A 25,082-nucleotide genomic window follows, 5' to 3' on the forward strand; every position below is an offset into this window, starting at 1 on the left:
TACCTTCAAACTCAGTGCCTCTTTGCTTGACATCATGGGAGAATCAAAAGAAATCAGCCAAGACCTCAGAAAAAAAATTGTTGACCTCCACAAGTCTGGTTCATCCTTGGGAGCAATTTCCAAACGCCTGAAGGTACCACGTTCATCTGTACAAACAATAGTATGCAAGTGTAAACACCATGGGACCACACAGCCATCATACCGTTTCTCCCATTATTCTCTGCAGATCCTCTCAAGCTTTGTCAGGTTGGATGGGGAGCATTGCTGCACAGCTATTTTCAGGTCTCTCTGAGATGTTCGATCGGGTTCAAGTCCGGTCTCTGGCTGGGCCACTCAAGATCATTCAGAGACTTGTCCCGAAGCCACTCCTGCGTTGTCTTGGCTGTGTGCTTAGGGTCATTGTCTTGTTGGAAAGTGAACCTTCGCCCCAGTCTGAGGTCCTGAGTGCTCTGGAGCAGGTTTTCATGAAGGATCTCTCTGTACTTTTCTCCATTCATCTTTGCCTCAATCCTGACTAGTCTCCCAGTCCCTGCCGCTGAAAAACATCCCCACAGCATGATGCTGCCACCACCATGCTTCACAGTAGGGATGGTGCCAGGTTTCCTCCAGATGTGACACTTGGCATTCAGGCCAAATAGTTCAATCTTGGTTTCATCAGACCAGAGAATCTTGTTTCTCATGGTGTGAGAGTCTTTAGGTGCCTTTTGGCAAACTCCAAGCGGGCTGTCATGCCTTTTACGGAGTGGCTTCTGTCTGGCCACTCTACCATAAAGGCCTGATTTTAGTGGAGTGCTGCAGAGATAGTTGTCCTTCTGGCACTTTCTCCCATCTCCACAGATGGAGCTCTGTCAGAGTTATCATCGGGTTCTTGGTTACGAACTTCTTCCATTTAAGAATGATGGAGGCCACTGTGTTCTTGGGGACCTTCAGTGCTGCAGAAATGTTTTGGTGCCCTTCCCCAGATCTATGCCTGACACAATCCTGTCTCGGAGCTCGATGGACAATTCCACCGACCTCACGACTTGGTTTTTGCTCTGACATGCACTGTCAATTGTGGGACCTTATATAGATGTGTGTGTGTACGTGTGTACCTTTCCAAATAATTTCCAATAAATATAATTTACCTCAGGTGGACTCCAAGTTGTACAGACATCTCAAGGATGATCAACGGAAACAGGATGCACACGAGCTCAATTTTGAGTTTCATAGCAAAGGTTCTGAATACTTATGTAAATAAGGTCTTTTTTTATCTTTTTTTATGCATTTGCAAATATTTCTAAAAACCTGTTTTCGCTTTGTCATGAGGTAGTGTGTGTAGATTGATGAAAAACAAAGATGTAATCAATTTTAGAATAAGTCTAACGTAACAAAATGGGGGGGAAGTCAATGTGTCTGAATACTTTCCAAATGCACTGTAACCCATGGTTTAAAGGGTAGGTTGAAGCAATGTTCTTCCTGTCAAAATATGATCGGATGAAGCGTACCAAGCAGAAGGCGGTAGACGTAGTACATTTTAATGTGGAGACAAGTCTTTATAATTACAATATCCCAATAGGGAAACACAAATGTGTATGTTGTCTAGTGAACAACATATTTGTTATTTGGCTTTGCTTTTGAAGTAGGGCCTTTCCTATAAGAGGCTGTAGTAGGGTCTTACAATGACAGGGTCTTATAATGCACGCAAGGGCGCAGATCGCTGAGCTTCCCCCATGACATCTCGGACACAAAAGCGTGTGAAGGAATGTCGCATTTTCCCGGTGGTTTGCCTCCAGCGCGTGGGTGGTGCATGCGCTGAGGGAATATCCGTGTAGAGGGTGTGTGGTCTAGATCAATAACTGTCGGACTGTAGCCAACTGTAAAAAATCTAAACACATTCGGGGCAGCGGAGGGAGAACACTGATCTATGCTGGACTGATTTTAAACTGTGGAGGTGAAATACGACATTTGATGCTCACCGCTCAGCTCGGACGCACTGGAGAGCTGCAGGAGGAATTTACTTGGCAACATATTGGTCGTGGATAGATCATCTGAAAGACTGAGTCCTGGAATGACTGTCTGTATTTTGTTTTAGCCAAGACATCGATGTAGTTACAGTGGACTTTCTCTTATGATTTTTTAAGGAATAACAAAGATCCATTTACTCGGAGATTATTTGTCCAAGTGATAGCCTATATAGCTAAAGGACGTGTAATGAAGGACTTCTTCACATTTACGAAATTATCTCTATGAGGGAAAAGAGGTGTCTTGCATTTTTGAGGTTCTCCAATTTTCAGTATTGGGGCTACCTTACATAACTGGGCTTTGTGTGTGTGTGAGACTGATGAAAACGGTCTATTGAACTGCGCTGCTACTTCACCAAATACGTAAGTAGTAGGCTATACTATAATAAATCATCATCATGCTATTTAGGATAAAAGTTTGTATGAGTCGAGATGCATTTCCATCTTTGATGATACCTTAATAGTAAATTTAGCCTTGAATAATTGCTTGCCTTAATTATATTGCGCGCAAATGTGCCAATTTATATTTCTTCACGTTATGATGAATGAATATATATGAATCAATTTCTATAAATTATTGTACTAGTATTTGGTTTCTATTACACAATTTGACAGCGAAATGTGCGCGTGAACGGCTTCCTCTCCTATCATATTCAGGATTTAGCAGTCAACAGTGGCCACTGAGCATGCGCCCTATGTGTCCGTCTCCCACGGGGGCGCGATTAACACAGATTAGAATGATCATCCAATAGGTAGGTCATGTGTGTTAGCAGCGTATAGCAACAATAATTTACTTGTTATTCCATTCACTATGTCTAATATCTTAATAATAGCACTTGAATTCATCTTTTTCTGCACACGTGCCAAATGTGCAATTAGACCCGTATAATAATATCTGTAGAATTTAATAATGTTATGTTTTTCAATAGGGTTTAGTCAATTTTGAGAAAACATCAAAGGTACTCTATAAAGCTCTGATGATATGCCGAAGATATGCCAAAATTGGCTCCATGTGTTGCTTGTGGAGTAAGGGCGCCCCTCAGAGTTTAAGTAGCACTGGCAACAATTTAGGTTTTAGTTATTTGAAACATGCCATAGAAGCAGGATGGATTTTCAATGATTTTTGATATATTTCTCTTCTCCCCTAACGTGTCAAAAAGGTTCAAGGGACGAGACCAGCCCAGATCTGGAGGAGTGATTCTAGAAGATTCTGTTGGATTCTCCTCGCTATGATCACTGAGGATCTGGACTACCACTAGCTCTGATCAGACAGGATGAATGACAGACGGAGACCGGGAGGAGGAGTGCACACAGTGGAGGCAGACGTAATCTTCCACCATGCCGTCTGCTCGGACCTCCTCTCCTCCCCCTCGGATGAGGATGGGGGTGTCTGTCCCCTCCCACGGAAGCAGGAGGGGAACACCAATGCTCCAGACCTGGGATTCATACTGGACGACCAGGGATTCTGTCGACAGAGCACACCAGTTACAAAGGAGTACTTGTTGGATGGTGGTACGGTGATTGGGCATCATCACTTTGACCGTCCACAGGGTGATGGATCACACATCTCAAAAACAGATCAGCTTCACATTACTGATCCTTCTCATCAAGCACATACATCTCACATACCCAAGCTTGATGCTGGTAGAGACCAGAACTGTACTCATGGCAGAAACGGTATCAGTGAGGATATGAATGGGGCGAGGGCCAAAGTGCCCTGCAGTGTGGGTCCCTCTCTGTACTTCAAGGGAGAGGCCAGAGAGGAAGCGGAAGGGTCTCTGTTCCTCTACAGAGAGAGCATAGTGGGGAGTCAGTGTCACATCACAAACGTCACCGCCTCCCCGGAGCAGGGGACCTCCGCGCCTGACACTCATTGTATCACCGCGGACAACCAGCCAACCATACAAGAGCTGGAGCGCTTGTTTAGCCACAGCTCTGGCACAGAATATGACACATTGTATGGACAGTCAGGGCTTGAGTCGAACCAAGGACACAGGGGCAGTAGTGGCCATGGTGGCGTCAGTAACACAACGCCTAAAGAGGAGCCGGATTTAGTGATTGAAGTCGGTGGCCAGAAAATCAGTGTTCACAAGTCTGTTCTGGCAGAGAAGAGTGACTATTTCAAGGCTCGTCAGTCGAGAGACATCCTGAAAGTGAAAGGGCTGAAGTACAAGACCCTGACCATCCTGATAGACTATATCTACACCTCTCAGATGAATGTGCACAAGGACAATGTGGTAGAGGTGATCACAGGAGCTAAGATCTTACAGATCCCATGTGCCCTCCAGGCTGCTATGGATACCATCTCAGAGCAGGTCACAGCAGAGAACTGCTACGAGATTCTAACTATCGCCAAGAAGCAACGACTCAACGAACTGAAGGAGACGGCCTATCGCTTCATGAGTGACAATTTCCTCCAGATCCTGCGGGACCAAACGGTGTATGGACATCTGACTGGGTCGGAGAGGGATCTGGTCCTGAAGAAGAGAATGGAGGGAAAGAGGTCCCTGATGGTCGCTGAGATCAACGATGTGTTCGACCGCGTCGGGAGCCGACCTCAGAGTCGGTGTAACAGTCGACCGCAGAGCCCTCTGTCCGTGGCATCCTTCGAGGAGAACCACATGATTTACTACTTCAACGAGGCAGCCAATGACTGGAGACCTCTGACTCTGATGCCGGAGGACATTAACACTAAGGGCTGTGGGATCTGCACCTTGTACAACTACCTGTTTGTGGCCGGTGGGATAAAGGGATATGGGGATAAGGGCAAGGTCTCAGACAAGGTGTTCTGTTACAACCCCATCACTAACCGCTGGAGCGAGGTTCGGCCGCTCAACCAGGCTCGGTCGCAGCTCAAGCTAGTGTCTATGGAGGGTAACTTGTACGCCATAGGAGGGGAGTGTTTGTTCACAGTGGAAAAGTATGATCCTCGGACTGACAGATGGACCACAGTGGCTCCCTTACCCAAAGGGGCGTTTGCAGTGGCCCATGAAGCTACCACATGTAACGGAGAGCTCTATGTTTCTGGAGGGTCTCTGTTCTACCGTCTCCTAAAATACGACCCCAAGAGGGATGAGTGGCAGGAGTGCCCCTACAACAACAGCAGGAAGAAGTCAACCGACATGGTGGCTCTGAAAAGCTTCATCTACAGGTTTGACGTGAACCGCGACCAGGGGGTCAATGTGTTCAGGTATAACACTATAGTGAAAATGTGGCACGACTGTGTGTCACAGCGACAGGGCAGCCCTTTGCCGTTCCGGTGTGCCGTCATCGGAAATTGCATCTATTGTGTGAACAAGACTCAGATTCTGCAGTTTGTAGTGGAGGAGGACGGCTCTTACTTTGTAGAGGAACCTCTGAGGCCACCACTGGAAGCTAAGGGCATACTGTTCCCTTTCATCCTCAGTCTGCCTGACAAGACTCATGTGATATGACCGTGTACCAATGACGCTACATTACAGAAGCCCGTCAATAGAATATAGTGGACCTTTAAAATATAGTGAAAATGTTTCAATGTCAGCTTTACTTCCCCCCCCTGTCCACCCTGTCCAGTTTACCTGCTCGTAATGGAATGTGTTGTCTTTGCATGGTCAGTGACAGTATCTACAGGACAAGCCTTAACAAGGATGACTTTAACGTGGTGAATGAGTGCAACCAGAAATGCATCTGACTGTAAATAATGAGATAATGACAGGTGCAGCTGTTTTTTTGTGTATTCTCCTGTGTTCAGTTTGTGTTGTGCATTTTTGTTTTAGCAGATAGTTAGAATAGATATTGTTTTTAATTCTGTTGGCTGGCTGGTCGCTTTTAGACAAAAATCTCACATCAGAGGTGGAATTGTCTGAGTGCAGGGGCAGTTAAAGTATGTTCTGACAGAACTTGCCAGCTATGTCAATCTAAATGAAACAAGCAAACACATAAGCAGCTTCATCTGGTACAGTACAAGGCCTGCTACTGTGGTGATGTATGCTCTGTAACATGGCTCTATGAAGAAACGGCGGGGAGGGGAAATAACATTCACACAGCACCAAGGCCCGATATCAGAACTGCCTTTAACATTACTTCACAAGGCCATTGAACAGAAGGAGGAAATTAGCCACATACTGTATATATTCTACAATAATGCTATTCTACCATTATAGATTATCAAGGGATAATGTTGAAGAGCACAATGCACTTATTAGTGAATTAGGTTCAAAACCAGTACCCACCTGTTCATTCAGAACCAGTACCCACCTATTCATTCAGAACCAGTACCCACCTATTCATTCAGAACCAGTACCCACCTGTTCATTCAGAACCAGTACCCACCTGTTCATTCAGAACCAGTACCCACCTGTTCATTCAGAACCAGTACCCACCTATTCATTCAGAACCAGTACCCACCTATTCATTCAGAACCAGTACCCACCTGTTCATTCAGAACCAGTACCCACCTGTTCATTCAGAACCAGTACCCACCTGTTCATTCAGAACCAGTACCCACCTGTTCATTCAGAACCAGTACCCACCTGTTCATTCAGAACCAATACCCACCTGTTCATTCAGAACCAGTACCCACCTGTTCATTCAGAACCAGTACCCACCTGTTCATTCAGAACCAATACCCACCTGTTCATTCAGAACCAGTACCCACCTGTTCATTCAGAACCAGTACCCACTTGTTCATTCAGAACCAGTACCCACCTGTTCATTCAGAACCAGTACCCACCTGTTCATTCAGAACCAATACCCACCTATTCATTCAGAACCAGTACCCACCTATTCATTCAGAACCAGTACCCACCTGTTCATTCAGAACCAGTACCCACCTGTTCATTCAGAACCAGTACCCACCTGTTCATTCAGAACCAGTACCCACCTGTTCATTCAGAACCAGTACCCACCTGTTCATTCAGAACCAGTACCCACCTGTTCATTCAGAACCAGTACCCACCTGTTCATTCAGAACCAGTACCCACCTGTTCATTCAGAACCAATACCCACCTATTCATTCAGAACCAGTACCCACCTGTTCATTCAGAACCAGTACCCACCTGTTCATTCAGAACCAGTACCCACCTATTCATTCAGAACCAATAACCAGCCTTGCAAGTTTCGTCAAAGACAACACTCTACATACAGTTGAGTTTCAATACACTACAAACATTGTTTTGTGGTGGACATGAATCCGAAGGTGAATTCTTGCAGCACAAGAAGAGGTGTTTTTGACCGATCTTTGGGATCGTGTTAGGTTACTAGGTTTGTTTGAAATGGGTCTTAGGTGTGCAAAGATGTTTACAGAATACAGGATTGAGTCCATATAGATATGAGGGACAATTCTTACTGCACACTGTTCACTCTTAGGGGCCTGGTCCTTGACTATCACATTTGCCAAAGACAAAATAGTCTGGTATTGTCTCATATAGTCTGATAATAACACAGCAAACCCTTTCAGACGTTTCAGTAAATAAATCTATAGTAAATATATTTGGGTGATTAATATCCTAAATCCCCAAAATGTATGTGACCTCTACAACACTAAGCAATAGTATTAACAGCAATGTATCAATGTTGCCGTGATACAAGGGCACCACACTTGCTGCTAAAATATTCTTTAACGTTCTTCAGAGAAGTGAGGAGTCATTTCTCCTATGCAGGACAGGAGAATTTGTCCTTGTCCTACCGATAATGAAAACGCTATTATGTTGTCATCTCCCACAAGTATTTGATGAGCCAGCCAGAAAGACTGTGACTAGCATACATAGTATGCATTTTCAGATACTGTTGAACTGCCTCACAAGTACTTGACTATTTCAGTATAATTTATGCTAGCCATGGCCTGTCAGTTTTATTCCATCCATTTATAATGCATAATCATCTCACCCACACAGTGTTTAGTAGGAAGCACACTTTTCATCAACTTTAGCTCAATGTTCATCTGTTCTGCTAAGGTATGCCAAATCCTTATTGCACTTTAATACAATATTGGAGCTGGTCAAATAGCACTCCATCTCATTACTCTTTCTTAGAAATTAGACCTATTTGTTTAGTTTTTGCAATAATACATCAATGGGAGTTTTATTAATCTGTGGGATTTTATTCAGTGAGCAAAATGCAACTATCACATTTTAACAGTATCTCCGAGAGGCAGTTGTAACTGTTGTGACAGAGTGGATGTGGTTGGATTTATTAGTTTGGTATTTTACTGGCTGGTGTCAGTGTGTAGTGAAGCTCTTATGGCCTGTTGGCTTTGGACATAATATTGCAATGATGAATGGCTTAAAGTACAGTGTTGGTTGAAGGCTTTCTTGCTGTTAATGGCATATAATAAGTAACAGCTAAAAAACTAACTGTTTTAATGATGTATTTCAGTCGAAACTAAGTGCTGCAAATAAAATAAAAATTGTCTGAGAAAAGTGACACTGTCATTTTCTATAGAATGTGTCTTGCAGTATGGAGGGAGAGGTCCTTAATTATCATTGCTGACGAGCAGTGCTCTGACAGACTTTTATTTTCACTTGGTACAGAAGCGCCACCTACTGGACAATGACTAACAAGTCATGCGCTTGTCATTTCTCTCTTAAATGAAAACAGATTAATTCACTATAAGAATACCAGCCAACACTGTATTGATACATTATTGTATTTGCTCCCCTAAGTGAAAAGATACAACATTTATCTCTCCTGATGAGGCAGAAGGGGTGGTGATGCTTGGTGTTGTTGCTATAGCCGGGTGACTTCAGCAGGTCCTGCGGTTTCGGCATCATCTCCTCTGTACACCTCAGGTCTACTCTCGGTAATCTCTGGACTACGGAACGTAGTTGTAGAGAAGTAGTTCACATATTTGGACACTGGTGGCTCCTCCTATTCGACAATTGAAATGTAAGTATTTTGAGTAAACATACATTATATAATTAGGGCTAGTAGTTTTTCCTGACCATAACTTTTTTCCTGGTCAAGCCACGTGGTCAGGAAAAACTTGCACCATCAATTATAATTGACAATGAAACAAAATATTTTGTTAGAGTGACACCCCTTATAGAAAAGAAGAACAGTGTCATCTTCTGGTGAGTAGAGAGGTACCGGTGTATTACCTCAGCGATAGGAGGCAGGTTGTCGGCCCACTGCGTGATTTCCTGTGTGGAGCGGTCGATGGTGACGTTCATGATGCTCTTGCATGTCTGTCTGGTTGACCTCTTGGCCAGGGGGATCAAGGCCAAGACAAAACAGGCTGTCACGTTCAACGCCCCGGCAACCACAAAGCCCAGGTTGTAGCTTCCTGTCATGTCATTCACCCAACCTGACCGGGACAACAACTCATGTATGACTGAGACAACAAAGTTATGATGACTATGCCTTTTATCATCATACTACTTGTATGATGTTCCTTCATGCAAAGACAGTGATGCAACCTCTGCACCCCAAAAAATTTGAGCCGATTGTCATTGTTTGGCTGTACTGACATGGCTTACACTCCTCCAACTTAAGAATAAGTACTGTTACAACAATAACGTCAGCTGCGGTGAACCCACCAGCAAAGGGCGGCCCCAAGCAGCTGACCGCGTTGACCGTGAGCATGAACCCCCAGGCCACGGGCATCTTCTCGGCCCCCATCAGGTCAAAGGTCAGGACAGGGAGCAGGATGTAGTTGCCAGCATCAGCGATCCCCAGGAAAAGGCCGAAGGCCACCAGAGAGCCGTAGGAATGGAGCAGTGGGATCAACATGTACAGCAGACCTGGCAACACGGGAGGAAAGACAGTAGGGGACAGGTGTTAGGTTGTGTACGGTCTTCAGAATTCACCTTGACTGCAGAACAGCCGTGATAATAATCGCCATAACATACCCTCTCTCGTGTTGTATTGCTTTACTAACGGTCACAATGACCGTGAGGAAGTATAGGCATAAGGCCAACCCACCCACACCGAAGACAGAGGCCTGGTTGATGTAGAGCCTGTTGATTCTCTCTGAATCACAGATCCTGCCGAAGATGATCCGGCTGACCATGCTAGTCAAGCCTAGGAACAGCATGATGTTAGTGGCACTGTGGACGGGGATGCCCAGCTGAACCGCATGCTTCACCTAGAGCAGGACACACACACACACACATTTTGTACCTGAACTACATTCACTCATCTTTGAGATACAGTGCATTCGGGAAGTATTCAGACCCCTTGACTTTTTTCACATTTTGTAATGTTACAGCCTTATTCTTAAATTGATGAAATAGTTCCCCCCCCTAATCAATCTGCACACAATACCCCATAATGACAGCAAAAACTGGTTTTTAGAAATATTAGTAAATGTATATTAAAATAAAACGGAAGTATCACATTTACCTAAGTATTTAGACCCTTTACTCAGTACTATGTTGACGCATGGAAGCGTTGCTGCAAAGCTATTTTCAGGTCTCTCCAGAGATGTTCGATTGGGTTCAAGTCCGGGCTCTGCCTGGGCCACTCAATGACATTCAGAGACTTGTCCCGATGCCACTACTGCATTGTCTTGGCTGTGTGCTTAGGGTCGTTGTCCTGTTGGAAGGTGAACCTTCACCCCAGTCTGAGTTCCTGAGCAGGTTTCATCAAGGGTCTCTGTACTTTTCTCCGTTCATCTGTGCCTCGATCCTGACTAGTCTCCCAGTCCCTGCCATTGAAAAACATGCCCACAGCATGATTCTGCAACCCCCATGCTTCACCGTAGGGATGTTGCCCTGGTTTCCTCCAGACGTGACGCTTGGCATTCAGTCCAAAGAGTTCAATCTTGGTTTCATCAGACCAGAGAATCTTGTTTCTCATGGTTTGAGAGTATTTAGGTGCCTTTTGGCAATCTCCAAGCAGGCGGTCATGTGCCTTTTACTGAGGAGTGCTTCTGTCTGGCCACTCTACCATAAAGGCCTGATTGGTGGAGTGCTGCAGAGATGGTTGTCCCATCTCTACAGAGGAATTCTGGAGCTCTGTCAGAGTGACCATTGGGTTCTTGGTCACCTCCCTGACCAAGCCCCTTCTCCCTGATTGCTCAGTTTGGCCGGGAAGCCAGCTCTAGAAAGATTCTTGGTGGTTACAAACTTTTTCCATTTAAGAATGATGGGGGCCACTGTGTTCTTGGGGACCTTCAATGCTACAGACATGTTTTGGTTCACTTCCCCAGATCTGTGTCTCGACACATTCCTGTCTTGGAGCTCTACGGATAATTCCTTCAACCTCATTGCTTGGTTTTTGCTCTGACATCCACTGTCAACTGTGGGACCTTATATAGACAGGTGTGCCTTTCCAAATCATGTCCAATCAATTGAATTTACCACAGGTGGACTCCAATCAAGTTGTAGAAACATCTCAAGGATGATCAATGGAAACAGGATGCACAAGAGCTCAATTTCGAGTCTCATAGCAAAGGGTCTGAATAGTTATGTAAATAAGGTATTTCTGTTTGTTTTTTTATAAATTAGCAAAATTTCTAAAAACCAGTTTTTCCATTTTTTTTAAAAACTTTTCAGCCTTATTCTAAAATTGCTGAATTTATTTAATTTAATCAATCTACACACAATGACCAAGCGAATAGTCAAGGGGTCTGAGTACTTTCCGAATGTACTGTATATGAGTAAAATTACAGAATGGTTCCAAACTATAATGTCGTACCATTTCAACTGAGCCTTCAGTTGTTTACACCAAAATGTAACTTACCAAGTGGACATATGGAATGAAGAATCCAAATTTACACAGTCCATTGGCTGCAACCCATATGAGAAATATTTTGTCTTTCCACAGGCCAAGGTCCACAACAAACTTCTTCAAGGGAGAGTTCTTCAAATTATCCACCACACTTCTGTTGTAACCTTTCAAATACATATAAATCACTCAAACCTCATCAGTAACACATCGTTTTGGATTAATATTACATTTCCGTTTGATAGTGTAATAAATTGTGCACTCAGTCATGATGATGTGATAGAAGGTCCCATCTCTGTATGTTCATCATTTAACATGGTAACCTGCAATGTACTAAAGAAATAAAAACCATTGTGGGTCTGAACGTTCTGCAGTACCTTTGGGGTTGAGTGGCAGGTAGGTGAAGCCGGTGATGACACAAATAATCATGAGACCTGAGAACACTCGGAGACTCTGCCTCCAACCCAGGACGTCTATGAGGAACAGATGGAGCCGAGTCTGGACCAGGGCCCCTGCTGCTCCCCCTGACATCACTATCCCCGTGGCCAGGGAACGCTTGGTGGTGAAGTACTGGCTAACCATGATCATACCTGCCCCACGGGAGGAAGAGGAGGGAGATTGGAGATGGAGGTGAGATAATGTGTTAGCTGTGCTGGTCTTGATAACACAATATGAACTAGAAAAGCTGTGGATGGATTGGTAGTTTTAGTGAATTCATAGTGCAGGGGTAGGCAACTAGATTCAGCTGTGGAACGATTTTGGTCACCGCAAATTGACCACAACTAAGCCCAAAAAGAGACTGTATTTTATTTTTTATTTTTATTTTTTATAATTTCATACATTGAGACATGATCACATCTATCTTTTTTTGTTTGTGGGAATACTTGGGAACAGATTTCCTAAATTATACTCATGTTTTGCTGAATTCCTGAGAGGTTTTACTTAAATAAAAATGTAGAACTTGCAGGTCGCCTGTTGCCGACCCCTGCAGTAGTGTAGCTAACCATTAGCTAATTCCATCCCTCCCTTTTTATTTAACCTTTTTTTTAACTAGGCAGGTCAGTTAAGAACAAATTCTTACTTACAACGACGGCCTAGGAACTGTGGGTTGTTCAGGGGCAGAACATATTTTTACCTTGACAGCTCAGGGATTCAAACTAGCAACCATTCGGTTACTGGCCCAACGCTCTAACCACTAGGCTACCTGGCCTTGTACCAACCTGGGGTGAAGGCAAAGCTGGAGCCCACTCCAGTGAGGAAGCCGTGTGTGAAGAACAGTGTTCCTAGATTGGGTGCGTAGGACGAGCACACTGTGGAGATCATGATGATGAGGGATCCTAGGATGGATATCTCTCTGGCTCCGTACCTGACTGTCAGCTTCCCAGACAGGGGCCCACAGACCATGATGAAGCCATAGCTGATGGAGCCAACCCATGCTATAGGACAGCAGAAAGTAGGTCATAGGTTAGGTAGCTAGCAGATTTCAGTGTATCTATTCTATAGCATCTGTAAGCAATCTTCTGATTGGTGTGATACAGTAGGTACAACAGCAGGTCATTCATGCAGTTGAAGGTAACTACTTGTTTAACATGTTTATTACAGGTTTATTAACGTTTAGACATCTCATTTCATGATCACAAAATCACTTTGCAGCTAATACAAAATAGTTGTTGAAATGTCTAGTTACAACAGTAGAGTTTACAGTGTGTAGCCTAATACTACATTTCACTATGATGTTGGGTTGAATACGAAATGCTCTGAGACCAGGTTGGATAAACGGGCCTAACGCTATGTGATTATGTGAAGTTTAGGGTAACTTGCCTGTTTTAGAACTTGTCTCCCCAAACTCTTTGAGGAGACTGATGAGGTACACTCCGAAGGAGTTGTGGTATCCCAGTACCAGGACATTATAGAGGAACGATGAAAAGACAATCACCCATCCCCATCCTCCGTCCGGGGGAGGCTTGATAGGTGGGGGTCTGCGAAGCTCCCGAGGAATAAGCTCGGGTTCCTCGGAGTAAAACCTCCTGAAGGGAATGGCAGTCCAGAAGATGTGCATCTTGTTGCACAAAAACACGAACCTTGGGTGCTATCCACCTAGACCGGTTAGAGACTTCTGGTGCGCAAAATAAAGGTGGATAGAATCAAAGAGGAATGTTGCCATAGCGCCGACCATGATTAACCCAGATCTGTCTGACATCATAATTGCCATAAAGCTATCTCCCACGAAACTGGCGAGCTTTGGCCACCTTCAGTAGGCCTATTCTAGACTGGGTACCAGTCTATTAACATTCACTTCTTTTAGGCTACTTCGCGTCATATGCCCAAGGTTTAGCATGACAGGATAGGCAAGTAGTGGAATGATAGCTACATAACCTACATTTTGATCGTAATACAAATTAATTATTTAATAATTTGTCAATATTTGCAACGAAATTGAGCCAACTCAAATGTGTGTGTGCGCGCGCAACGTTACGCGCTTTGGAATTATTCCAAAGATTTTGAGCTATTTTTCGAGCTATTCTTTAGGCATTAGGGGCCCATTTGCTTTATTGGTTTACTAGCCTATACTTTAGAGAAAGCTTTTAAGATTGTATTTTATTCTATGGCCTTATTTTTGAGAACTGTATTTTATTGTAGGCTACCTTTCTATACGTCTATTGCTATATATGCTACAGATGTGTGTTTTTCAATTTATTTGGTCTCCAGTCTCCAGCTTTTTTGGATACAGTGGCAGCAGCCTGTCACAGCACATAGCCTGGATCACATGGTTGCGCATAGTGCGTGTGTGACGTAGTAGGACATTGAATAGAAGATGGAGAGAAAATGCCTACTGCCTTCTGAATATAGCAGAAAATAAAAACATCGACCCAATTCGTTCTACATTCTTTGCAATCATTTAGCGGTATAGGTAACTGCTGTATGGTAGTGTTGCATAACGGGCCCAATGGCTGTGGCAAACGCGAAACAAACTGTCCTGAATCCGGTAAGAGGCTTGTTCACTAGCCTACCTCTACTACTCATAGCGAGACTCTCCCTTTCTCAACAATGAGAATAAAATAATTCTGACACATTGAATAGCCTACCCTGGATATTAGGCTACCGCAGGTATTTTTCTGTTATCAATAGGTAGCTTATATGTGCAGCTATATCGTCCATCGTTTTGCAGTCATTTCATTGTAGCTTATTATTGTCGGGCCGAAATCCTGTTATGTTTAACGATTTTATACGATATTGTGTATCAGCAATGGGATAGAGGTTATTGAATGTATTGCTACATTAATGCCGTAGGACACACACACACACTAAATATGATTTGATGATGTTTGCCTTTATTAAGCCTCTCTTACCTCTCCATTCAGGTGATTCCGTTCACTGGGGCCATACCTGGGGGCCTACACCCTGGCGAGATAGTCATTATCCAGGGCACTGTTCACAATGATGCTGACAGGTATGTGATGTTGTTTTCCCTAGCCCTAATTTCATGTTCACATCCCGGTTCAACCTAACACAAATTTTGGTTACCCAGAAGTAAAATTCCAGCCACCCAAATCAGACTGTTCTCTCTGCTACTGCATGGCAAGTGGTACCAATGCACCAAGTCTGGAACCAGCAGGACTCTGAACATCTTGGGGGTCCTTTGTCATAAGACTACTAAATACTTAAGTAAATAGCTACCCGATCTAACTGCAAAAAGTTGTAATGCAATCTTTTGACTCATCACATATGCTGCTGCTGTTTATTATCTATCCTTTTCTCTAAACATACATATGTACATACTGTATATACTTACCTCGTAAACCTGCACAGACTCGGTATTGGTACCCCGTGTATATAGCCAAATTATCGTTACTCATTGTGTATTTATTCCTTGTGCTATTCTTCTCTCTGCATTGTTGGGAAGGGCCGTCAGTAAGCATTTTTTCAGGCTCAACTGAAAAATAATATGCTTACCCAACTCTAAAAAATGTTAAGCTTGCAAAGAAATATGTTTACCCAACTCCGTTCACCCAAAATAATGATACATTTAGTGTGACTCGAGTCCCCACCTTTGCTTTTAGAAATGTTGAAACTCTTAATACACACCAATGTGATAACTGCAGGTTCCAGATGGACCTGTCCTGTGGCAGCAGTACTAAACCTCGTGCGGACATCGCCTTCCACTTCAACCCCCGTTTTAAGGGTTCCCCGTGCGTGGTGTGTAACTCCCTGGTGCAGGAGAGTTGGGGCAGGGAGGAGACCCTTCAGCAGCTGCCCTACAGACAGGGAGCAGCCTTCGAGACGATCATCCTGGTCCATGATGACGTCTTTAAGGCAAGTGGACCAATGTCTGAGAGTTAACTGATTTACCATACATAGACAGTTTTTGCAGCTTAAGTCACCTTAAACATGAGAGCAAAGTCTTCTTCAATTAGGCCACGTATAAGAAAAACTCCCTATCCTATATTTGCTTGCACATTCACTTCTGTTGAGTCACAAGAAGCTAGTAGTATCATGCAAAAGTCAAGCAAATACAGTATAATGGATTTAGTATATGATGTCGTGTGAATGCTGTTTTCCTTTGTACCTGCAGGTGGCAGTAAATGGTTCTCATTTGTTAGAATACAAGCACAGAATCCCACTGGACAGGATTGACACACTTTCTATATGTGGGAAAGTTAAGGTGCACGCCCTTGGCTTTATACCAAACTCAGTAAGTACCCCTCCCCATTACTATATGTCCATACTAGAATAATAAAACATTTTCCAGCTCACTCTAATGACTGTCTTTATTATTATTTTCTCCTATAGGCAATATATTCAATATCAGGCGAATCAGGTGACCTGGTGAGTTATATTATTTATAGTTTATGGAAAATATAAAACATCTATGTAAGGCAACATGACCAATTGCATCAATATGTTGCACAGTTTACAGACATGGCCTAAATCTTATGTATTTCCAGAGTCTCCCTTACAAAGGCAGTCTACTGAAAGGGGTGAGTCCAGGACAGCACATCACAATCAAGGGACAGGTCAGCATGTACCCACACAGGTAAGCAATGGGACACAACTCAGTATTTAAACCATGTTTCAAGAAAATGGACCGTGTACCTTTTGAGGTGGTGTGTAAGGTCAGGACTGCCCAGTGCCCACTATCCGTAACACACTGTAGAATAACCTGCATCGTTGTTGTCTGATGAACCTCCTGTCTGGCAGCTTCACTGTGAACCTCCGCAACAGCAGCAGTGAGAACATCGCTCTGCACCTGAACCCCCGGATGAAGTCGGCCATGGTCATCAGGAACTCCTACCTGAGTGAGTCCTGGGGACCAGAGGAGAGGGAGCTTCCCCTCTTCCCATTCTCACCTGGGGAGTACTTTGAGGTATGCTGCCTCTTAATATTACAGTAGAATATTTTTTGTATTCATTTTTCTTACTTAAAAAAAAAATAAGCCCAGTCATCAGTTCTCACATCACCTGCACGTTACTTGTATTATTGGAACTCTCGCTTGTCTTTTTCACTACAAGTACTCTCTCTGCCCCAGATGCTTATCCTCTGCCAGCCCCACCAGTTCAAGCTGGCGGTGAACGGCTCTCACCTGCTGGACTACAGGCATCGGGTGCAGGACCTGAGCACCATCAACCAGCTGGAGATCATGGGAGACCTGGAGCTGATGGATGTCAAGCTGTGGTGACCGAGGACATAGACGCTAAGCCCCATTCAGGCCAGGTTACATCCCCCACCACCAATGAATATTAATGTATTTATTTTAGACACATTGATGCCGTAAATCAATGATGCTACCTATCAATGATTTAGAGGCTGGTATAATGATTTAAAATTGTTTGACCATCCAGATCTGTTTACACTTGATTGATTTTCCAGATACAAAGGGTGTCTGACTACCTCCGGAGGTGGTCAGGAAGATCGGATCACAATGCGTCTTTTAATTGGCTACACCTGTCAAAAAATGTGGACAAAGTACACGTTAGCACTAGGTATTAAGAGGGCTATAAATTAACTTATTGGTGGAAGGCCTCTAAATATCAATTTACATCTACAGGGACCGTGATTCTTGGAGCTGAAATACTAAAATATTCCATAAACATTCCCAGTCATCCATCTCAGGTGTTGAAACAAATTATAGGATGGTTGCAGGTGATGCTTAGCAAGCCTCAGAATATATTTATCAGGAATATGAAAACCCTGACCATATTTAACGTTCCTGCACCTGAGGGAACATGTGTGGCTATTTATGACCCATAGGCTTCGTTTAGAAAGGCAGCCCAATTCTGACCTTTTTCCATGAATTGGTCTTTTGAACAATCACATCAGATTGGTCAAAAGACCAATTAGTGAAACAAAGATCACAAATTGGGCTGCCTGTCAAAACATAGCCTCGAGTAATGTGCTTCAATATTCATCCAATAGATACCTTAGAAAGGCAATGTGGCCTAAAAGGCTGCATTACAAGGTCAAATACTCTATCTGTATGTGCAATCACAGAAATGCCAAATCTGTCTAGCTCACCCACCATATGATCTAGTCTAGTGTACTTCAGTCAAAGCACACTACAGGGTCAAACCAAATACACTGGTTGATGATTCCAATGAAAATAATGTGTGTTAATCAATTCGTGTTATGGCCATTTCCTTTCTTGCTTGTCCAGTCACTCAACTAACCATTTGAGCTGGCCACCTCGATGTAAATTATTTTTCAGTCATGCATTTCACCCATTTTGTTTTTAACAGTAATTTCTTACTGTTACACTGCTGAGATGTCATCTTCCAGCAGTGGTCCTTACTCCAGTGGTGGACCAAGTGTGACTGGGTATATTTGCAATGCAAGAGACCGCGCCTGCTGTCTGTTTCCTCCTGATGTACATAATATAAAGAATCTACTGTATGTAATGTATTATAAATAGTTCAAGTGCTTTTAAATAAATGTATGATGATTGGAATATTCCTCTGGGGTCTTTTGTCCACCAGATCCTCAATCACCTGTGATATCTACATGCACATTTATCACCGCTCCAACATAGGTACATTTATCCTCTTCAACCACCAGATGTCGCTACAAGTTAAAAGGTGCAGTCGACTGGCCAATTTTTCACACTCAAACCATGCAGAGGCAAAGGCTCTTCTATAAGGTGATGTTTGCTTCGTCACATTAAAAATAGCAAATCCACGTGGTTTAGGGAAATGCAGTTCCTTCTGAAGTAAAGCCTATAGTCACTTTCGTTTGACTTTGGTGAGTATGTCTGGTGACAGAGAGCCCTTGTTTTCCCCGGTCTCTATGATCCAGAGGCATCCGACCACAGATTAATGGACCATTACATGAGACCAGCCTACAGCAGGACTCGCCCTCAACACAGCATGTACAATGATTTTATACTGTTGAATCGTCACAAGACTACCTTTTTTAAGACCTACCAAAGGATGTGTGACGTCAGAGATGATAACACATGACTTTCAACTGGTCACCTTGGGGCTTGGCTTCAACAGAGAGAATCTAGTACCTTAAAAATGTGATTTTATTAATATATCCACAGGAAGTATAATGTGAGAAAAAGAATAACCTTAGTATGGCACAACACAATACCAAATCTTTTTAACATGTCATTTAAAAATAAGAAATGAATTGCATGATATGCAACATGATAACCTAACGCAGCAGGCATAAAAGAAAATGCCTGAGTGGAGTTTCCACATCCGGTTTTCAGCGGAACAGGAAGCTAGGGTGAATTAGCTGTATCCCTGAAAACCGGATACATCCGGTCGTTGGCAACTTCACTAAGGCTAGCAACATGATGACACTAATTCTTGTTTACTGATTGCACTGTCGACTATCAACCGGAATCTCCTCAGAAAGGCTGACACTGTCCATTAGTGATCAAGTAGGCCACAGTCCGTTGTACAAAAAAAGAAAAATGCCAGAATCGTGATTCATGACAGAAATAAAGCAGCTTTTCTTTAACATATTTAGGAACAGCTGTCACAACACTTTTTTAAACTTTAAAATAGCTGACAGACAGCCATACACCTACCACTTCTGTTTTTCCTCCTCAAATCCTGTCCTTTGTCTGTCCCCCTCCCAGGAGAGTGGACTATGCTTCAGTAGAAAACAGTACGTTTGTGACTGTTTATAATATGGCAAAGTCCCCTGGGCCCTTCACCAGCAACAACCCCCCATTATGATGCAGAGGTTTGGCAAGTTGTTGGCTTGAGGAGCGAAGGTCCCAGTTCAGGTCAGTTCTGCTCCCAAATAGTACCACAGTCTTTAAGAGGCTCAAGTCCTGTGATTTTAGTGGACGGAGAGGATATTGGTTACAGGCATTCAGGATTGGGGCGACCCACTGTTTGGCACGGGTGTGGATGGAAGGGAGGAGCGTTTTAGGGGACGGAGGGATGTTTGAGTGAACCCCCTGTCAGACAGAGCTGAGTTTGACCAGGCCTCTGACAGAGTCCTCGTGTAGAGAGTCCTGGCTGGCTGGATTGTAGAAGCCCTGTATGGTGTGGCTGTGTCCCAGGGGACTGACGCAGGGGAGCATGCCCGGTGGCGAGGGAGCTTCCTCGGGCGTGAGGAAGTGGTGGTGGCACCCGTCCGTGTGGTGGTGTCGTAGCCCGTCGCTTTGCTCGTTCCGTAGAGGCAGCATGTCGTTGTCACAGCTGAGGTTGGGGGTGGAGGTAGGGGGTGTCGGATGACCCCCCAGCGGCAGGGCTCCAGAGCAGGAACCCCCTAATGATGTTCTGCCCGGTAGAAACGCCTCGTCTGTGAGGATGACTGGCTCACTCTGCAGCAGGGGTGTGGCAGCAGCCTGCAAAACGAATTTGGTGCTCTGAATGCACTGGGCTTGATCACACTGAGATGGAGAGTGGGAGTAAAGGAATGAGTGTAGGGAGAGTAATGAGACATGTTTTGGGGGAGGGATTGGAGGGGAATGTGAGGGTGACAGAAGAGGAAGGTAAACGGATGACAGAGAAAGGAGGAGCAAGAGGTTAACATGACGAGTGTAGTGAATGAATTAAGAGAAAATGTGGTGTTAGTAACTTTGTTAGAGTAAACCAACACCAGAGAGAAAAAAACAGTATTCAAAGTGACCCAAATGCATAGTGAATTCAATACATGAAGTTGAGACAGCGGGCCATTAAGTCAGCTATTGATTTATCTCTGTGTCTCTGGAACCTAAATAGTTGAAATGTAAATCAAACATCTACATGGAATGAGCCATCAGTGCACTGTTTGAGCCATTGAACTAGATGAGCACTTCTATAGCCTATCTAATAATTATCAGATGTAGTGGCAAAGTGCAAAACTGAAGGCAGGCAGAGTGCACTTTCTCTCACACACACACACACAGAGAGAGAGAGAGAGAGCACATGAATCAATGGGAAACCTTTTGATGATCCACTATGACAAAACTGGCATTAGTGCTTTGAAAGGTCTTCTTAGATTTCACGTTCACAGGAGACTAAAATAATAGAAGATAATCTGGTCCTCACATCTCAAATCACCTGTCTGGCCAAGCATAACCACACCAGGTTCAGAGTGTTAGTTTATAGGACTACTTAAGTTTCTCTTATCAGTTGATGTCCTTTTATGAGCTTGGCTTATTTTATAGTCACTCAGAGACAAACTCAACCCCTGGACTCAAACTTAGCTGCTAGTTGTCTGACATTAGTCTCAAATTGTATTGTCCAGTGCGTTCATCACCTAGATGCCTGACATGAGAGGCTATTCTCACATCGCAGGCTCCTAGTCTCTCCTTTGAGACACCGCTACTGAAGGAGCCTGCTCCAGCCAGTAGGCGTCATCTCTACAGGAAGCAGAGATCTGAGAGCTCACTGACAGAGAACCCCGGGCTACTGTCTCCAATACAGTCTGTCTGCTGGCACCAGCCAGGCCTGGAGACAAATACGCTTTTCAGAGAGCGTTATACACAGGGATCAGAACAGTCACAGTACAGGGCGCCGGCCAGAAATACACTCCAGCCTGAGAGGGTTGGTTCATCAGAGTCAGACCTAGGGTTGCAATGGGTCGGAAACTTTTCGGTACATTTCCGGAATATTTCTGGAAATTTTCCATGGGATGTTAAGCCCGGGAATTTTGCTTAAATTCATCAAAAAAGTAAACTTATAACAGTGAACCTTTTTTGTGGGATACACAAGGCAATTCTAGGTCTTGTGGCATATTTTGGTTAAACTATCCCCAATTCAATGGAATTGCAACCCTCTGCATGCACAGTGCATTCTTCCATCACATGTGCAGTGCACTCTTCCATCACATGTACAGCTGATTCTCAAGATTTTGCACACTAATGAGATGCTATTGAGCCCGCACTACTACACTGTCTGAGCCAAGGACTACATGCTATCTGGTTTTGATTACAATACTGGGTGGGGTGAATATATTTTATATGACATACATGATTTTTTGTTAACTAGTAAATAGTAGCCTACAGCAAAGTGTGTTTAAATAATTTATAACTTGTTAACAATTTCTGCTAATGCATTTTTTGCTGCCATGTGGGTTTTAGCATGCTTGAGCCTACTAACTGAGACATGTTAATATATTCCATATATGTTTCATTTAAAAACATTTATCTTACAAAATGAGTTGTTTAATCTAACTGTTTAACTATTTATCTGTAGATGGAATTGTATTTTTATTTTATTTTTAACAATTTTTTTCCCTAATCTTTACAGGAAAATGCCACGGACACTATCTGATGTGTGGAGACATTTCACTGCAGCTAATGTAGAAGAAAAAGCTGTGTACATTTGCAAATACTGTGCCAAATCATATGTGAAGAATGCAACAAAGATGCAGAAACATCTGGCCAAGTGCATAAAGTTCCCTCAGCGCTCACAACAAGCAACCTCTGATAAAAGTCCCTCTACTTATAGAAAATGATGAACCAGACACCTTATCGATAGCAACAGCTCATGGTCCTCCTGGAATCAGAAGTTTTTTTTGACTCAATGGAGGAACGTAGCCAGAGAAATGCTGATGAATGTCTTACTCGAGCTGTGTATGCAACTGGTTCACCTCTGATGCTCACAGGCAATATGTATTGGAAGAGATTTCTGAATGTTCTTTGCCCAGCATACACCCCTCCAACCAGACATGCTGTATCTACTCATTTGCTGGATGCAGAGTTCAACAGAGTTCAAGTGAAGGTCAAGCAAATCATAGAGAAAGCAGACTGTATTGCAATCATCTCTGATGGGTGGTCGAATGTTGTGGGCAAGGAATAATTAACTACATCCTCTCCACCCCTCAACCAGTATTCTACAAGAGCACAGACAAGGGACAACAGACACACCGGTCTCTACATTGCAGATGAGCTGAAGGCAGTCGTCAATGATCTTGGACCACAGAAGGTATTTGCACTGGTGACAGACAATGCTGCGAACATGAAGGCTGCTTGGTCTAAAGTGGAGGAGTCCTACCCTCACATCACACCCATTGGCTATGCTGCTCATGCATTGAATCTGCTCCTCAAGGACATCATGGCACTGAAACCAATGGATACACTCTAAAAACGAACCAAGGAAATGGTTAGGTATGTGAATGATCATCAAGTTATAGCAGCATATCTACCTCACCAAGCAAAGTGAGAAGAATAAGAGCACCACATTGAAGCTGCCCAGCAACACCTGTTGGGGTGGTGTTGTCATCCTGTTTGACAGTCTCCTGGCGGGGAAGGAGTCTCTCCAAGAAATGGCCATATCACAGTCTGCCGATATGGACAGCCCCATCAAGAGGATCCTCCTGGATGATGTATTTTGGGAGAGAGTGGTAAGCAGCCTGAAACCTATAGCAGTAGCCATTGTACAGATTGAGGGAGACAATGCCATCCTGTCTGATGTTCAGACTCTGCTTGCAGATGTAAGAGAAGAAATCCGTACTGCCCTGCCCACTTCACTGTTGCTCCAAGCAGAGGAAACTGCAGTTCTGAAACGCATCAAAAAGCGTGAAGACTTCTGCCTGAAGCCCATACACGCCGCAGCGTACATGTTGGACCCCAAGTATGCATCCTGTCTGGTGCAGAGCTCAACAAGGCCTATGGTGTCATCACTACCGTGTCTCGCCACCTTGGCCTGGATGAGGGCAAGGTTCTTGGCAGTCTGGCGAAGTACACTTCCAAGCAAGGGCTTTGGGATGGAGATGCAATATGGCAGTTGTGCCAACATATCTGATCAGCCACCTGGTGGAAGGGACTTTGTGGATCTGAGGCTCTTTCCCCTGTTGCCTCCATCATCCTCCAAATCCCACCAACATCAGCCGCCTCAAAATGCAACTGGTCCTTGTTTGGGAACACACACACACCAAAGCACACAACAGGCTGACCAATACAAGGGTTGAAAAATTGGTGGCCACCCGGGCAAATTTTAGTCTTTTTGAGACTGACAACGAGCCATCCTCAACAAGGTTGGAAAGTGACAGTGAAGATGAGGCCTCAGAATCTGATGTTCAAGAGGTGGACATTGAGGAGGTCCAGGGAGAAGACATGGAAGGCTGAGAGGAAGACAACCAAAGCTTTAGTTTCAAGACTATCATTTTACAGATGTATTTTGAAAACGTTTTTAGGAGATGCGATGGATCATTGGGGATCATTCAATATTCCCTTTTTGTTGTTCAGTGAAATCATCCCATGTGAAGAGTCAACTCATTTAATTAAAGTTCAATTCGTAACTAAATAGCTTTTGTTTTTTTCTATTGGAAGGATTTAATCATTTGCAATTATGTCTACTTATGATAAGGTAAATGTCCATATGATATGGTAAATATATCCAATGCAAAAAACATCTATGGTATTAATATTAATTTGCATATATTCCCATTAATTCCCACGTTAAGTTTCCACCTCTGAATATTCTCCAAAATGTGCAACCCTAGTCAGACCCTACCAGAACATACAGAAAGACATTGGGAGAGAAATGCTGGTATCTACAGAACATGGACCTATTAAGAAAGCAACACACTGTATTTACATCAACCTATAGTAATGAAACAACTGGAGCAAAGTCAATCTGGAGAGATCCTCTAACACGGGCAAACCTGCATCGTGGTTAGTTTAGCTTTAGCCTGATCCCAGTGTCAGTGAGTTGAAAGCTTCTCTTTGACAAATGCACATTCAAAAGCCCCACAATCCGATCACCGCTCCTAATCTAATCATTTTTACATTTACATTTTAGTCATTTAGCAGACGCAAGGGCACAGACATATTTTTCACCTAGTCAGCTCGGGGATTCAAACTAGCAACCTTTCGGTTTGTGGCCCAACACTCCTCCCCGCTAGGCTTCCTGCCGCCCCGGGGCCTGCTTTGGCAAAGCTGCACTCCAAAAGTGACTTTCTAAAAGCATTTCATGTGTCAGCTCCATACTGCCCTTTGGAAGAAAAAGCATGGTATTATTTACTAATGAGCTTGGACTATCTCCTTGGCTGAAA

The 25,082-nt window shown here is 43.7% G+C and overlaps 4 protein-coding genes across 9 annotated transcripts in view; 2 read left to right on the plus strand and 2 right to left on the minus strand.

Moving 5' to 3' along the window:
• Positions 1-1,546: 1,546 nt before the first annotated feature.
• Positions 1,547-8,402, plus strand: LOC139530678 (kelch repeat and BTB domain-containing protein 11-like). Its single transcript, XM_071327290.1, has 2 exons — positions 1,547-2,363; positions 3,161-8,402. The coding sequence occupies exon 2, from the start codon at positions 3,275-3,277 to the stop codon at positions 5,432-5,434; it is 2,160 nt and encodes a 719-aa protein (XP_071183391.1). The 5' UTR covers positions 1,547-2,363; positions 3,161-3,274; the 3' UTR covers positions 5,435-8,402.
• A 78-nt stretch (positions 8,403-8,480) lies between these two features.
• LOC139530993 (monocarboxylate transporter 10-like) lies at positions 8,481-13,704 on the minus strand. Its single transcript, XM_071327782.1, has 8 exons — positions 13,467-13,704; positions 12,866-13,081; positions 12,023-12,235; positions 11,661-11,812; positions 9,900-10,062; positions 9,515-9,718; positions 9,077-9,282; positions 8,481-8,846 (listed from the first exon to the last, which is right to left on the minus strand). The coding sequence occupies exons 1-8, from the start codon at positions 13,702-13,704 to the stop codon at positions 8,706-8,708; spliced, it is 1,533 nt and encodes a 510-aa protein (XP_071183883.1). The 3' UTR covers positions 8,481-8,705.
• Positions 13,705-14,377: 673 nt separating this feature from the next.
• LOC139530680 (galectin-8-like) lies at positions 14,378-18,588 on the plus strand. 2 transcript variants are annotated; one of them, XM_071327297.1, is made up of 8 exons: positions 14,378-14,631; positions 15,008-15,096; positions 15,749-15,959; positions 16,219-16,338; positions 16,437-16,472; positions 16,592-16,680; positions 16,845-17,010; positions 17,173-18,588. In XM_071327297.1, the coding sequence occupies exons 1-8, from the start codon at positions 14,593-14,595 to the stop codon at positions 17,320-17,322; spliced, it is 900 nt and encodes a 299-aa protein (XP_071183398.1). In that variant the 5' UTR covers positions 14,378-14,592; the 3' UTR covers positions 17,323-18,588. The 2 variants fall into 2 exon arrangements, with proteins under 2 accessions (XP_071183398.1, XP_071183399.1); XM_071327298.1 differs by lacking the exon at positions 14,378-14,631 and adding an exon at positions 14,643-14,753.
• A 555-nt stretch (positions 18,589-19,143) lies between these two features.
• The window catches only part of LOC139530679 (palmitoyltransferase ZDHHC14-like), a 94,081-nt gene continuing 88,142 nt past the window's right edge, over positions 19,144-25,082 (minus strand). For 3 of the 5 annotated variants that reach the window (XM_071327296.1, XM_071327291.1, XM_071327293.1), the window contains one exon: positions 19,144-20,490. In XM_071327296.1, the coding sequence (XP_071183397.1) occupies positions 20,056-20,490 (435 nt within the window). In that variant the 3' untranslated portion in view covers positions 19,144-20,055. The remainder of the gene's footprint in view (positions 20,491-25,082) is intronic. The other 2 variants (XM_071327294.1, XM_071327295.1) reach the window with 1 other exon arrangement.

The sequence above is a fragment of the Salvelinus alpinus genome, chromosome 9 (genome assembly GCF_045679555.1).
Source record: "Salvelinus alpinus chromosome 9, SLU_Salpinus.1, whole genome shotgun sequence".
Lineage (NCBI taxonomy): Eukaryota > Metazoa > Chordata > Actinopteri > Salmoniformes > Salmonidae > Salvelinus > Salvelinus alpinus.